Source organism: Thamnophis sirtalis, unplaced genomic scaffold, assembly GCF_051295495.1.
Source record: "Thamnophis sirtalis isolate CommonGarterSnake01/CBP01778 unplaced genomic scaffold, rThaSir2_p1.2 scaffold_14, whole genome shotgun sequence".
Taxonomy (NCBI): Eukaryota; Metazoa; Chordata; class Lepidosauria; order Squamata; family Natricidae; genus Thamnophis; species Thamnophis sirtalis.
Window position 1 is genome coordinate 37,201,552 of NW_028261394.1, and position 16,100 is coordinate 37,217,651.

The 16,100-nt window shown below is 48.8% G+C and overlaps 1 protein-coding gene across 7 annotated transcripts in view; it reads right to left on the reverse strand.

Moving 5' to 3' along the window:
• RIPOR1 (RHO family interacting cell polarization regulator 1) overlaps window positions 1-16,100 on the reverse strand; it is a 136,691-nt gene that overhangs the window by 16,283 nt on the left and 104,308 nt on the right. For all 7 annotated transcript variants that reach the window (XM_087728809.1, XM_087728814.1, XM_087728811.1 and 4 more), the window contains exons 5-14: window positions 15,199-15,222; window positions 14,028-14,081; window positions 12,189-12,341; window positions 12,008-12,071; window positions 10,818-10,861; window positions 9,576-9,701; window positions 9,333-9,481; window positions 8,981-9,110; window positions 4,958-5,656; window positions 1,402-1,523 (exon numbers count right to left, since the gene is read on the reverse strand). In XM_087728809.1, coding sequence (XP_087584935.1) covers window positions 1,402-1,523; window positions 4,958-5,656; window positions 8,981-9,110; window positions 9,333-9,481; window positions 9,576-9,701; window positions 10,818-10,861; window positions 12,008-12,071; window positions 12,189-12,341; window positions 14,028-14,081; window positions 15,199-15,222 — 1,565 coding nt within the window. The remainder of the gene's footprint in view (window positions 1-1,401; window positions 1,524-4,957; window positions 5,657-8,980; window positions 9,111-9,332; window positions 9,482-9,575; window positions 9,702-10,817; window positions 10,862-12,007; window positions 12,072-12,188; window positions 12,342-14,027; window positions 14,082-15,198; window positions 15,223-16,100) is intronic.

The window sequence follows — 16,100 nt, forward strand, 5'->3', positions numbered from 1 at the left end:
ATTCTATTCTATTCCATTCCATTCCATTCCATTCCTACTCTTATTCCATTCCATTCCTACTCTTATTCTATTCCATTCCTACTCTTATTCTATTCTATTCCATTCCTACTCTTATTCTATTCTATTCCATTCCTACTCTTATTCTATTCTATTCCATTCCTACTCTTATTCTATTCTATTCCATTCCTACTCTTATTCTATTCTGTTCTGTTCTCACTTGCAAATAGGTGTGTGTGTTTGTGTGTATGTATTTGTCCGTGTGAGGGAGAGGGAGGGAGGGAGGGAGAACACAGAGAGAAAACAGATCTTGGTGGCAGTGTCAGCCATTGGCCACGGAGTGGTGCTGCTGCTGCATTTTCTGCCAGCTTCTACCTGTTAGACCAGATGGCTTTAGAATGGACTCCCAACAGCTGCATCAGCACCGTGGGAAAAGCCACTGGCATCCTGTGGCAAAACCTTGCCAAGATAATCGCTTGGAGGGAGCAGGGTCCAGCCAGACACAGGCGATACGGATAGTGCCGTGGGTAACTTTGAACGGTCCCCTAAATGAACTGCTGTAAGTCGAGGGCTACCCATATGCGGAGTTGGATATGGGTAGTTGCCGGCACCTTTAAACCAGCCTTTAGCCCAGCGGTCACCCAACTAGTGGTCCGTCGATCACTAGTGGTCCACGACAAAATTTTGGTGGGCCACAGAAAAATTATTTACATTTTTTATATTGCACTAAATCAGGGGTCAAACTACGGTCCCTGGGCCGGATACGGGCAATGAACGTTTGTGTTGCTGCAGAGAGTCTCCCCCTTTGGGGTCTTTTTTGTGCGGGTCGGAGGGCGGGCAGAAATTCCGACTTGGGGTCTGCTTCAGCCTCCTGGTGGGGGGGCTTTGGGCGAAGGCGGGAAGGAAGTTCCGCTGGTGGCAAAGAACCGGAGGGCCTCGTTCCAGGGGGACTGCATCATGGCCTGGAACTGGCTGACCATCTCAGCCCGCTGAGCCTCCAGGTGCCGATACCTGGCCTTGGACTCCCACGGGTCTTCCCTCTGCTTGGAAAGCCTATGCTCATAGTCTTCAGTGAGGTGTTTCTGCTGAGCCTCCTTCTCAGTCAGATCCAATTTGAACTGAGCTGCTTTGCCAACTGTTTCCGGTGGCGGCTGATTAGCTCCAGCAACTGCTTCCTGTTTGGGCCCTAAGTAGTTCTGGCGGGCAGGCGAGGAGTGGCTGGGAGTGGCAAGGCGCCCCTCGGGGGTGTGTGACATCGAGTTGGCCACGCCCACTCGGTCACATGACCACTTTGCCACGCCATTAGGGAGATCATATTAATGGTCCACGGGATTTAAAATTATGAATTTAGTGGCCCCTGAGGTCCGAAAGGTTGGCGACCCCGACTTTAGCCAGTTCACTTACTTGTCGTCCTCTCCTTCCGAGTCTTCTGATTCAGAAGCATTAAGGAAGCTGAAACTCTCAAGCGCATGTTCCACCGCCAAGCTGGTACTGGAGGCTCGGCTCAGGCACAGGCCTTGTTTTTGCTTGTGGGGTGGAAATTAAAAACAAGTATTAGACAGGTTCTCTTTTGGTCCCATTTGGGATCGAGCAATTCTCCTTACTCCTCTGCTTCTTTCCCTCCTGGGCCTGAGCATCCAAGTGCAAAAAGAGACAATACACCCACAACACAAAGACACAATCCGTGTCTAATAGAAAGAGTGCAGAGAAGAGCAACCAGGATGATTAGGAGGGGACTGGAGGCTAAAGCATATGATGGATGGTTGCAGGAACTGGGCCTGGCTAGTCTAGTGAAGAGAAGGACTAGGGGAGACATGATAGCAATCTTCCAATCTTTGAGGGGCTGCCACAGTGAGGAGGGGGTCAAGCTATTCTCCAAAGCATCTGAAGGCCAGACAAGGAATAATGGATGGAAACCGAACAAGGAGAGATTCAACCTGGAAATAAGGAGGAACTTTCTGACAGTGAGAACAATCAACCCATGGAACAGAAGTTGCCCTCGGAAATTGTGGGAGCTTCATCACTTGAGACTTTCAAGAAGAGACTGGACTGCCATTTGTCAGAAATGCTGTAGGGTTTCCTGCTTGGGCAGGGGGAGTGGCTGGACTAGATGACCTACAAGGTCCCTTATAATTGTTGACAAATGTATCTTGTATTTTTATGTATACTTGAGACCATCTGCACCAAAGACAAATACCTTGTGTGTCCAATCACACTTTGCCAATAAAGAATTCTATTCTATTCTATTCTATTCTATTCTATTCTATTCTATTCTATTCTATTCTATTCTAGGCTCAATTGTGGCCATAAGTTGAGGACTACCAGTATGCAAGCTGCCAAGAAACGGAAAGAAACGTAAAGGGAGGAGGAGGGGGGACCTGGCTTGGTAGCCAATATTCCCCCCTCCAAATTTGTCCCCCTGAAGAACGGTTACAGGAACTGGGCCTGGCTAGTCTAGTGAAGAGAAGGACCAGGGGAGACATGATAGCATCCTTCCAATCTTTGAGGGGCTGCCACAGAGAGGAGGAGGGTCAAGCTATTCTCCAAAGCACCTGAAGGCCGGACAAGGAATAATGGATGGAAACTGACCAAGGAGAGATTCAACCTTGAAATAAGGAGGAATTTTCTGACAGTGAGAACAATCAACCCATGGAACAGAAGTTGCCCTCGGAAATTGTGGGAGCTTCATCACTTGGGACTTTCAAGAAGAGACTGGACTGCCATTTGTCAGAAATGCTGTAGGGTCACCTGCTTGGGCAGGGGGAGGGGTTGGACTAGATGACCTACAAGGTCCCTTATAATTGTTGACAAATGTATCTTGTATTTTTATGTATACTTGAGAGCATCTGCACCAAAGATAAATACCTTGTGTGTCCAATCACACTTTGCCAATAAAGAATTCTATTCTATTCTATTCTATTCTATTCTATTCTATTCTATTCTATTCTAGGCTCAATTGTGGCCATAAGTTGAGGACTACCAGTATGCAAGCTGCCAAGAAACGGAAAGAAACGTAAAGGGAGGAGGAGGGGGGATGTGGCTTGTAGCCAATATTCCCCCCTCCAAATTTGTCCCCCTGAAGAACGGTTACAGGAACTGGGCCTGGCTAGTCTAGTGAAGAGAAGGACCAAGGGAGACATGATAGCATCCTTCCAATCTTTGAGGGGCTGCCACAGAGAGAAAGGGGTCAAGCTATTTTCCAAAGCACCTGAAGGCTGGACAAGGAATAATGGATGAAAACTGATCAAGGAGAGATTCAACCTAGAAATAAGGAGGAACTTTCTGACAGTGAGAACAATCAACCCATGGAAAAGAAGTTCCCTTTGGAATTTGTGGGAGCTTCATCACTTGGGACTTTCAAGAAGAGATTGGATCGCCATTTGTCAGAAATGGTGTATGGTCTCCTGCTTAGTCAGTGGGACTGGACTAGATGACCTACAAGGCACCTTCCAACTCTGTTAATCTGTTAATATTAATTTCCCTACCAATGTTCAAAGAGGAAGTGCCCAAAAGGTGCGTACACCTTTTCAGTTTTGGGCCTTAAATTTTCGGATGTAGAAGATCATCTGTTCATTTGGGAGATGCCTATATTAGAGCAGTTCAGCATCTCAGCAAACTGGGTTTTCATTAAAATTCAAAGATCGCTAGAAAACCGTATTTGCATCCTCATTGGTTTATGTGAACCCGGAAGCCTAAAACTGCAGTCTACCTGTTACAGCCTATGAACCACGCAGAATTCTCTGCATTTCTCTGCAAGGCTTTGTGTGTGTGTTATTTTCCTTCTCAAAACAACCAGTATGGGCCTCTAATGTTTAGGCAGGAAGTTAATCTTTAAAAGACAGCGGAAGCGTGTGTGAGTTGAAGATATCGCCTATAGTTTCCTTCCAAAGTTCACAGGCGCAGATGTGGTGAGAAATTTAACTGAAAATAATTTACTACGCACAGGAGGCATATAGCTACATCGTTCCCTTCCAGCTTTGTCTTCCTTCCTAGAACGGGTCAGAATTGTGCGAAACGTACATAAACAGAAAACAAAGATGCACAAATTGAGATAGCTTGCATCAAACCAGGTTTTGGATGGAGGAAGTCCAGAACTCCTAAAGGGGAGCAGTCATGCAAAATGGCAATTAGTAGATTGCAAAACATGAGTGGGGAATTTCCAAACTTAAATGCAGCCTTTGTTTTAAAAGCAGGAAAAAAATCTCATGGAATCGCTAACTCTCTTGAGATTTTGACAGATCTCGAGGAGGTGACTCAGAATCTTGTGATGTTTGGAATAAAGCCAAAAGAATGTCCCTGAGATAGAAAAGAGATTGCCAAAAATTGCAATGTTCAATTTGATATTTCTTCCACAATGGCAGCCAAACGATCCTTGTGATCTCCAGTGATTAATTGTTCTCACTGTCAGGAAAGTTCTCCTTAGTTCTAGGTTGCTTCTCTCCTTGATTAGTTTCCACCCATTGCTTCTTGTCTTGTCTTCAGGTGCTTTGGAGAAGAGCTTGACTCCCTCTTCTTTTGTGGCAGCTCCTCAAATATTGGAACACTGCTATCATAGCCCTTATTTTCATCAAGACTAGGCATACCCAATTCTAGCATCTGTTGGAATATGTTTTAGCCTCCAGTCCCCTAATCATCTTTGTTGCTCTTCCCTGCACTCTTTCTAGAGTCTCCACATCTTTTTTACATCATGGAGACCAAAACTGAATGCAGTATTCCAAGTGTGGCCTTACCAAAGCATCATAAAGTGGTATTAACACTTCACATGATCTTGGTTCTATCCCTCTGTTAATGCAGCCTAGAACTGTGTTGGCTTTTACAGCCGTTGCAGTTCACTCTCCTGGCTTAAAACACATCAGTATGAGAAGACCTCAGGGAAGTAGCGTTCAGTTTCTTTGCTGAAGTGCTACGAGAACCCCTCCGCTTCTGATGTGGTCCTAAGCTTTCTATCCCGCTCACTTACCAAGAGGATCTCCTCAAGATGCTTGAGTTCCTGCTCCAGAACTTGCAACTCAGGGAACTGGCCCCGATAGTCATCCAGAGCAGAAGCCAGTGTGTTGATGGCCTCCTCCAGGCCAGAGTCCACAGGTTTGGGCCTTGGAGCTTCTGAGATCCCTGATGGCTGAAGCTGTCCCGAGGCTGATGGGGCCAAGGAAGACTTGGGCTGTTGAACCTCTGGGGCTGGACCAGGCACGTCCTCACTCTCCTCTCCAACAGGGGCAGCCCCATCAGGCTCATCCTCTTGCTCCTCGTCCTCACAGATCTGAGCGTCCAGTGGCGAGCCCACACTTGGGGGCGTGGAGTTCATTTCCAAGGGTGGGGCACCCCAAGGGCCAGCCTCCTTGGGGACAGGACACTCCCTCTCTTCTGCGATGGGCGAGTCTACACTTGCTTCGCTGATCTGGCTGAGAGTCCGGGCATAGGGCACGTGTCCGTTGGCCATGGCGGCCTCCTCTCGGATTGCCGGCTCCTTGTCCTCGGGGTGGGTGAAAGCGATTTCAATGGCAGGTGCAGTGGCCTGCACTGCAGGTTGCACAATAGGCCTGGGCAATGAATGTCGGGCACCTCCGGACAGCTGCGGGCTGGAAGAGTCATCAGACGACTCTGAAGAGATGGACCAGGCTGCCCCATTCTCCAGTTCCTCCTGCTGCCGCAACATGTTCTGAAGAAAACAACGACATGGGTGAGATACGACTGCCCTGAGCATCGCACGTCAGAATGAGCTCACAAGCAGAACCTCTTCCACCCGCAAACACACTCGTTCACCCCCCCCAGGCCCAACTTTGCCTTCTTCTGGAACATCAACGGGTCTTCTTCCTTGACCTGATGTCAAGGAAACCCAAGGCTGCAGCTAAATTAACCAAAACCGGTTCCAGCTGCTGGGTCCCTTTGTGTCATCTTGCAAATGACCCTGGGGGGAGCAAAACATACATATTTGCATTTTTATAAGAGTGAAACCTTATGCTGACTATTCTTAATAACAGCCTTCATCGAACCTCTGAGAGGGTGAAAACTGCTTGCGCCAGGCTCCGGAGGCCTTCCGGGAGGCCCCGTTTTCCTGCGGGCCCTGCACATAGCTTGCATCCAAAACGGGCCGCATGGAGACTCCTGGGAGGTGAGGGGCAGGGCCAGCCAGGAGTCGGCTTTGGAGGTTCTCCGAACCGACAATAACGTTAGCTATGGGTTCTCCTGAACCCAGGCGGACTGTAGCAGGGGTCTGCACACAGCCCACTAACCCTAGGTTGCCAACGTCTTCTTTAAAGGAAGACCTTTCATGCTAAATCACATGATGTTCCGCCCCCCCCCCCCACCCAGTGGTGAAATTCAATTTTTTTTACTACCTGTTCTGTGGCCTTGGCTTGGTGGGCATGGCAGAGGAAGGATACTTCAAAATCTCCATTCTCACCTCACTCTGGGGCCAGCCAGAGGTGACATTTGCCGGTTCTCTGAACTACTCAAAATTTCCACTACCGGTTCTCCAAACTACTCAAATTTTCCGCTACTGGTTCTCCAGAACCTGTTGGATTTCACCCCTGCCTCCAACCCCCGGCCTGCAGGAGTAGCAGCTAGTAAACACATAATCAGGACTGACAACTACAAGCCGACAAGACAAAGGAAGCCCGTACAGTTCACTACTGTCAAGTACCACTCATCTACCTGAGCTCTGCCAGGTGCTATGGACTAAAGGAGAGGTTAAAGCCGAGGAAGCTCCACTGTGGGACACCAACGGTGCGGGCACTTACGCAACCCTGAGACGCCTTTGTGCTGAGCTGCACCGAGGAGACGTCGCTGCACGAACAGCTCCACGGCAGCCTTTCCAGGACGGTCTCTTGGAAGACGTCCATCAAAGCCCGCCTCTGCTTGGGGACCGCCTCCCAAGGCAGGCTCTTGAGCAGAGAGAGAGGGTCAACCATCAACACCCAGAACTTCCAACCTCGGTTGGGCTCTCTATTTTACTACCACTTATGGCAGGGGTGTCAAAACTCGATTTCACTGAGAGCTGCATTAGGGTTGTGTTTGGCCTTGGAGGGCTAGGGTGGGCGTGGCCAGCTCAATGTCACTTTTGTCAGGGGTGCCCGAGCGCTCTGCCAGTGAAAACAGGCTCTCAAGCTCTATTTTCAGCTGCAACGGCCTCCTGCAACCCTCTGCCAGTGAAAATGGGAGCCTGGGAGGGCCGCCTGCAGCCCTTGCGAGTGGTTTTTCACTGGCAGAGGGATCGCGGGCCGGTCCTTTGCCGTTCAGCCCCCGGGCCTTGAGTTTGACACCCCTGGTTTATGGGATCAAGGTGAAGAATGCCCTACTACTCTGCAATAAATCTAGCTGTCAGTTAGAAAGGTCGGAGTAGTTATTCTCCTTCCTTTTGGAGCGTTTCACGTATAAAGAGGAACATCCTTCACCTGATGAAACGCAGTTTGTTTTGGACTGCAAAGGAAAAGGTTTTGTTTTCTGTACTTTTTCTCCCCCCCCCTTTCCCCCCCCCTTGACGTGAATCAAAGCATTGACATCGTTTTTTCTGAGGTCCACATATGGAGTTCAAATGAAGTGCTGGAGATACACACACACACCGGAAATAGACAGGGCCAGGATTAAACGAGCCAGGGCAGATCAAAATAAAATTGGATTAAATCCAAGTAACTTAACCAGATTAGCACCATTTATTCCACCTATTTCATTATACGTTAAATTCAATTTTTGGAGAACAACTTTTTGAGATCTCTGGGGACTGCAGCCAAAGCATCAAGGGCTAGCATTAGTTGAATAAGCTCAGATTGCGTAAATCCCTGTCGTAATCAATCATTTCTAGAAGTGGTTAAAGCATAGATTTCTGGGTTAGCTGAAGCAAGAAGCTGTGTTTCAACCTCTGATTACAGATCGAGATTGCAGAAACCAATTCAAGATTACATCCTGGTTGTTTGGTTTGAATGCGCTAAGAGCTGTGATTTGACAAATTCTACCCCAAATCTAATGTCTAGAGCACTGATGGTGAATCTTTTTGGCACCAAGTGCCCAAACTGGAACTTGTGTGCATGTGCACGCACCAGACCAGCTGGCCGGCGTGTGCATGCCTGTTTTTTGGCCATTTTTGGCTTTTTTCGGGCCCTTTTCGGGCTGTTTTCAGGTCCTTTTCTGGGCCGTTTTCCGGGCCATTTTCAAGCCAAAAACAGCCCGAAAAATGTCCTGAAAACGGACCGGAAAACAGCCTGGTTTTTGGCTGTTTTTAGGCCGTTTCCTGGTGCCCCGGCACCTGCAAAAATCAGCTGGCATTGGAAACCAGAAGAGCAGCTGGCGACGGCGCGCATTCCCACAGAGAGAGCTCTGTGGCATGAGTGCCATAGGCTCATCATCACGAGTCTAGAGATATAAAAACACTTAAGTAGACAAACAAGTATGAAAATGTTCCGTGTTGCAGGATCCAGACTGATTCGGTCGCTAGGATGAAAGGTCTATTCTTCCAAATGGTCAAATTTGTGCTGAAGCCCATCATCAGTTAACTTCTCTCTCTCCAGAAAACGTGCATGGACTGTTGTATGTGTTATATTTGTATAAGTTCCAGGAACAAAAGACATCCAAGGGAGTCTGGGTCTGCTCTGACTTAAAACTTTTTTTTTTGAACACTAACAAGACTTTGTGGGTAAGACTGAAGGAGTAGAGTGATGCATAGTTTCTTACTGGACACAGATGACTTATTCTCTGGAAAAAAAAACCTTGGTGTATGTGTTCTGTTAAGATACAGCCTGTTGTGCCTTAAAATGGCTTCTATTGTACTGCTGTAAAATGGCTTCTACTGGGCAGCGCAGTGGAGTTGCCATGGTAACGGCTTCATAATACTCCACAAGGGGGCTCCCTCTGGTAAGGGGGGGAATATCCCACATTAGAAATTACGTTTGGTCTGGATATTTCCCCCTTATAATAATAAATAGCTGGGCAACGCCGGGTTATAGATTATTATCTTAATAAATGTAGCACCCACTGAAGGAGTACTCACATAAAAGGCTTGTTCTCTCATGGAAGGGGTATCAGGTGGGCTCTGGTTGTATGTGGAGAACCGCTTGTTGACTGTCGATGTCTTGTTCACAGTACTGGCAGAAGACGGCTGGTCCTCTTTATCAAACGGACTGATGGAAGGAAAGTGTCGTAGTTAGTGGAGAAGAGGGGAAAGTGAGCCGATGGGAGAGGTGGACCCACCTGCTCTTCACATCACTTGGAAGAGCTTCAAGGAGACACTATGGACGCTCTCACCGGAACCCTTCGTTCATCGTGGCCCACTTAAGACACCCAACAACGTCCTAACGTTAGAGGAGAACAGAACAAGCCCGAAGGCGCAGAAGAGCACTCACTTCCAATTGACCTCCAGGCTTAGCTTGATTGTGCCTAGGTCATTGATGTCAACTGCCACCACTTGGGGCAGGGCTGCAAAGAGATCCTTGGTCTCGCAGGAGACATTCCCCACCACTACATGGCTGGCCAAGCTCTTGAGTTCCGTCACCTGAAAGGAGAAAGAAAAAAGCGGAATTATCGTGAGTAAGGAAAAGACATCTTCTTCTAGGTAGGAGCTGTCTGACCAGGGAGACATCAATCACCTTGATGGACAGAAACTCTGTAATAAGAGGCAAGAAGATCATCTCCTCACTATCCCAGACTTGCTTGCTGTTGGCTTCAATGCGACCCCGTAGTTTCCATCGCTGGCGCCCATACCTCATGAAGATCTACCGAGAAGGAGGAGGAATTTGGGTAACAGTTAGATGACTAGCAATAAGATTCAGTCTCACAGTTTTAAGCCAGATTGACTGCAAGCCTTCCTGGGATAACAAACAGAAGGGACAAATTCACCCTATTCCTTAAAAGGTAAAGGTTCCCCTCGCACATATGTCGTTCCCAACTCTAGGGGGCGGTGCTCATCTCTGTTTCAAAGCCGAAGAGCCAGAGCTGTCCGAAGACGTCTCCGTGGTCATGTGGCCGGCATGACTAAACACCGAAGGTGCACGGAACACCGTTACCTTCCCACCAAAGGTGGTCCCTATTTTTCTACTTGCATTTTTCATTTTAAATGTGTTTTTATTTTCCATTTCATTTTCGTACAGTCACATATATACTGTGCATAACTGGGGCCCATATAACATTAAACAATAAACACAGCCATTCTTCTTGTCAACAATACCCACAAAAATAGAAACCCAATGTACCTCTTCGACCCTCCATACACCCTTTCTTTCGCCCCCCTCCAACTTCCCTTCTTCCCTCCATCATTCCCCTCTACCCTACTTCCCCTCCCCCTCTACCACTCCTCTCTCCCGATACGCTCCCTCCCTTCCTCCGCCCCCTCCCTCCAGTCCTCTCTCCCACCCTCGCTACCCCTCTTTCTTCTATCCCTCTACTCCTCCCTTCGGTGTATTTCTACAATCTATTAATATATTCAGCTCTACTTGCATTTTTACATGCTTTCGAACTGCTAGGATGGCAGAAGCTGGGACAAGTCATGGGAGCTCACCCCGTTATGCGGTGCTAGGGATTCGAACCGCCGAACTGCCGACCTTTCTGATCGACAAGCTCAGCGTCTTAGCCACTGAGCCACCTTCCCTATTCGCATTCCTTCCCTATTCCTTAAGTAATAGCAACTTTCCAACCTCTGGGGTGACTCTGATATGAACATCTGGAAGGCACCAAGGCAGCCACCCAGTGTCCAAACCCCCCAAGGCTGTCAGTGAGCAGAAAACAATCCCCTAACTAGCTCCCATTTGCAAATTCAACATTTCCCGCAACCCTACCCAATTCTAGAACCTGTATGTTCTATCCCCTCCATCACCCGTCTTGTTTTCACAAACCTCATATTGGTCGCCTGCACAAAGCCTAGCAAAGCCAGCCAATCCTGCAAGAGAATGACAAGACAAGGCATAAGACATAACAAGACAAGACACAGCAACATTAGGACTATCGAGGTGGCCCACCCAGGTAGTCCTTATGCTCCTTCATAAAGAATCAGAAAGCAATACATTATAAGGTCATCACCATCCCTGTTGTGGACCACCGGCGGCCAGCACATCTGGCAGCAGATTCAGAGGGTGAGGAGGTTGGGGAGGAACATGGGCTAGTCCTGGAGTCTGGGGAAGGCTCTGACGAGGGCTCTGCGTTGGAGGCAGAGATGGGGCCAGGGCCTTCTGACAGTTATCAACTGCCTTCGGAGTCGGACATCAGTGGGGCAGAAGAACAGCTAAAGCCTGTTCCCAGTGTGCGCATGCGCAGAGCTGCCAGGAGAAGGGAACAGCTAAAGAACAAGGGCTGACTCGGGAGTAAAGCTACAGGTGGACGGTGAATGGCCCCTCCCAAAGGGAATAAAAGAGGAGTGAAAGGGGAAGGGAGTTTGCAGGAGACAATTAGTTCAATTCATTAGGGTGAAAGATCTGTTCCTGACCTCTTGCCAAGTATCGTCTGCTACAGCATGGCGTTTGGAAGATATTAGCCTGGCAGCTCTCCAAGCCTGATAAAGGTCTGTAGTTGTCAAAATCTCTTGAAAGGCTGTTGGCTGGGACTTTGCTGGAACGGAATTCACTTTAAAACTAAATAAATGGGGTTTTACCAGGACAAGGAGTCGGCTTTGTGCTTTTGGGAAGCCCTGGTCAGAACAGTCCCATTGCTTTTCTCCAGATGCACATTTATGAGAAAACCTAGCGATCTGGAGGAGACATCCAAAGGCAAAAGTGTCTTCTCCTGCTGCTGCGCCAAACCATCTCCTATACTCCTCAAGGCTGTAGTGAAACCTGGCCCTGAGTTGAGGGGAGGATGAAATAGCCGAGTAGCCTTGAGTCCCTTGTGGGGAGGAAGAGACTGAAGAGTGATCGTCTCTAGAATTTCACAGTATTTCTCTAATCGTTATGCAATCTGTGCTTTAGTCAGGCAAGATTCCTGTCTACAGGCGAGCAGCAATAGACATTCCACTCTAATCGGCTCATTGTGTCATTTCTGATTCCTGACAAGGTGCTTTTAAAAATGGCAGATGTGGTTTGTCCTCTCCTACCTTTCATCTTGATATGGAACTCTCCCAACTGGCTTTCCAATTCACTCTCCAACAGACACATGTTCTGCATGGGGAGAACATCGACAACCAATTGTTAATGCCGTCAACACAGGAACTCTCCTCTTGTTTCCCCTTCCCCAACCGATTTCTCGCTCCCCGAGTGCCAGCCATCTCGACTCACTTCTGTGTACTCCTTGTAGCCCTTGCCAGCTTCAGCCAAGCTCTCCCGGGCCTCCTTGCTGCCAGGGGAACCGGCTGTGTAGGCCTTGACCATGTTGTGGGCTCCGTCCCGGAGCCGTCGCTGGATGCAATACGCCTCGTAGAGCTCATCGATCTATTGAAAAGAAACATTGGAGGGAGAACGGGCGTGAGGAGCTGCAAAGTGGTTGAGCAGAAAGGTGAGGCCGCTGTAAGGGCCCCTGCTGACGTATCCAGAAGGTTTGACTCGCAGACCACCCTGGGTTACGCAACAAACTATTTTGTCTTCAAAAGGCTCTTCCTTATCTTTACGGAATTACAACATATCAGGGGTGGAAGGTCTTCTTATCCATCCCCCTGCTCAAGTAGGAAACCCTATACCAGGGATGGCAAACCTTTCCGCCACCGAGTGTCGAAAAGGGAGCGCAGATGCGCACGCTCGGGGTCTCAACCTGGAAGAGCTGCTCAGGGGACTTGCGCATGCTGGCATGCCCAACGAACAGGCCAAGCAGTCTTCCAGTTACTAGCATGCATGCATGCGCGACAATCAGCTGGCCACGCGCATGCTCACGCCAGAAAATAGAAAACCAGCTCTTCCAGTTTCCTGCCACACGCACGAAGGCCAGCTGATCAGGGTGCGTGCATGCATTCCAGAAACCAGAAAGAGGAATGGGTGCCGTCGCACATGCCAGGCGACATGGCTCCGCGTGCCACTTCAGGCTTCGCCATCACGGCCCTATACCAATTCCGGACCAATGGCGCAGTGGTTAAATGCAGCACTGCAGGCTACTTCAGCTGACTGCAGTTCTGCAGTTCGGCTGTTCAAATCCCACCGGCTCAGGGTTGACTCAGCCTTCCATCCTTCCGAGGTGGGTAAAATGAGGACCCGGATTGTTGTTGGGGGTGATATGCTGACTCTGTAAACCGCTTAGAGAGGGCTGAAAGACCTATGAAGCGGTATATAAGTCTAACTGCTATTGCTATTGCTATCTTCAGTCTCTTTAAAATCTTCAGTGACGGAGTAGCCATAACTTTTGGGGAGCAAACCATTCCACTGCTTAATTGCTCTCCGGGATAGGAAATCCCTCTTTAGCTCTAGGTTGGATTTCTCTTTGATAAGCTTCCATCTGTTACTTCTTGTCCTGGTTTTTTATTTCTCCTTTTCCTTGGGAAAAGCCATGGCTCAATAGCTGAACCCGGATTTTACATACTAAAGAGACCTTAACATCTCCAGTTAAGAAGGATCAGGAAGCAGGGAAACCGCTTAGCCGGAAATCTTTGGAAAGTTGCAACTGAATCCCCCAGGACCACGATGGAGAACTTGTGGCACGTGTGTCACAGGTGGCACACGGAGCCATATCTGAGGGCACGTGAGGCATTGTCCTATGTCAGCTCCTGCACAAATGTGCACGCTGGCCCGCTGATTTTCGCCCTTCTGGAGGGCCGGAGGAGGCCGTTTTCGCCCTCCCCAGGCTTCAGGAAAGCCTCCGGAGCCTGTAGATGGCAAAAAAGGGGCCCAAATAGAAGCCTGGAGGCTTGAGTGAGGCCTGCCCACATGCGCAGGGGGAGGGGTGCTGTGCATGCATGCATGGGTGGGAGGGCATTGCATTATGGGTGTGGGCATGCATGCTATTGTGTGCGTGCATGCCCTTTTGGCACCTGAGCAAAGAAAGGGTCGCCACCACTGCCCTCGGATGCTCAAGGTTTCAACTAAGCAAAATAGGCCCATGTTTACACAAAGGCATAATTGATGAAGACAATTTTAAAAAAACGACAAGCTTTTCTTGGCACGGCAATGGTGGATTTCAGAAACGGCAGGTACCTTGCTAGCATGAAACTCCAAACGGCGCAGGAATCGCTCGATGGACTTGACTTGCTGTGAAAGTAAGAAAGGAACGTCATTTTGAAGGATCTGGAAACCCAACTGGGGAAGGAAGATAGCAAGATAAAAGGTTTCTATGTCCAGTCCAGAGGTGGGTTCCCTACCAGTTCGCACCTATTCGGTAGAACCGGTTCGTCAAATCTACCGAACCGGTTAGAAGAGGTTCCACCAGTGGACCCGGAAAGCAGGCCACACCTACAGAAGAGGTTCCAAACTTTTTTTGAAACCCACCACTGGTCCTTGGATATGATTATTCTACACTATCATGCTCATATTTATAAAACTCAGTGCTTCTGTGAAAGGTAAGGATGACTACTGCGTTTGTGGTGCAATCAGAACATTGCGTGTGTTGAAGTTGTTTTAACGCAAACCAAAGAGGCCTTTTAAAAAACAAGTTTATATCATATTCTTATGCATGCCAGTGCTGTGTGAGGTGATTTAAGTGGTTCTGACAAGTGTCGTTGGCATCTTCATATCCGGTCACATGGGCGGCAAGCCACTCCCATCCGGTCACATGGGCGGCAAGCCACTCCCATCCGGTCACATGGGTGGCAAGCCACTCCCACAAAGGAGGCCACACACACAGAGTAGGTTCGAACAATTTTTGAAACCCACCACTGGTCCAGTCGTGTCTGACTGTAGAGCGTGGTGTACTACGATAATGGCAGTGTGCAGCATCCTGAAGTCACACGCCTCTTCCTCCTTATTTACTGCCCAAACACAAGGAAGTTGCATGACTTAGTTTAGCAGAGTTACCCTGGCCCTCCTTCAGCTACTGATTCCAGGAGAGAGGAGCAAATTCCTACATCTTAGCTCTTTTAATCCTCTGAGGTTGCTTCGAGGAAGCAAAAGATTTGAGGCAGCAAATCCTAGAGGGAGGAGAGGGAAGGAAGGAAGGAAGGAGGGCGGAGGGTGCAGGGTTTCCACTGAATCAATGAACTGAACCAACGTCAGCAAGATCACTTGGCAAAGGCAGAGGGAGGGGAGACAGATCCAAGATCAGGTGGGACAACATTTTGTGCTCAGAAACAGACGAGATGCAAGAGGGGGCAATCCTGTCCTGCCTAACAGAGTCCCTTGGGTTCTCCGCTTCCTTCCCAGCGTGTCTTACCTTGTCAAGGTCATAGAGGAAGCCCTAAAAAAGAACAAGGGAAGAAGGAGACAGTCAGGCACTTGAAAGAACTGCTGAATACATGCCAATAGAAGAGAATATTTGTAGCTCAGGGCTGAACTGTGGAGTCCTTGATGCTCTCGGAGTTTGGTTGTCTTCTGGCAGACCTTTCATTATTCAACTAGTTGAACAGTTGGGTTATGAAACTGAAGATGTTCCCTAGCTGGGTAATGAAACCTCTGCAAGAAAACAACCAAGCTCCGAGAGCACCAAGGACCCCACAGTGAATACACGGCATCATATTACGCATTGCAACATGCTCTTCTGAGCGTCTATTTTAAAATTGCACCTCTGATGTTATGGAAAGATGGTTGGAAGGACCATCTTTCCATGGGCAGTGGGAAGTATGTACCGTGTAGGCTTTACTCATGTACATATTGGGTATCTGCACCGAGGTATTTTTGTGGGTGTCTACTGGGGAGATCCTGTGCACAAATATTCTGGCCAGCCAGCGGCCAGTGGAGCTCAGACAGTGGCAGACTCAGACAGTGAGGAGGTTGGGGAGGAACAGGGGCCAGTCCTGGAGTCTGGGGAAGGCTCTGACGAGGGCTCTGTGTCGGAGGCAGAAATGGGGCCAGGGTTGCCTGACAGTTATCAGCTGCCTTTGGAGTCAGACATCAGTGGGGCAGAGGAACAGCTGCAGTCTGTTCCCGATGTGTGCATACACAGAGTTGCCAAGAGATGGGAAGACTTAAGGAACAAGGGCCAACTCGGGAGAAAAGGCACAAGTGGACGGTGAATGGCCCCTCCCATAGGGAATAAAGAGGAGCAAAAGGGGAGTGGAGTTTGCAGGAGACAATTAGTTCATTTAATTAGTGTGAAGATTTGTTCATGACTCTCAA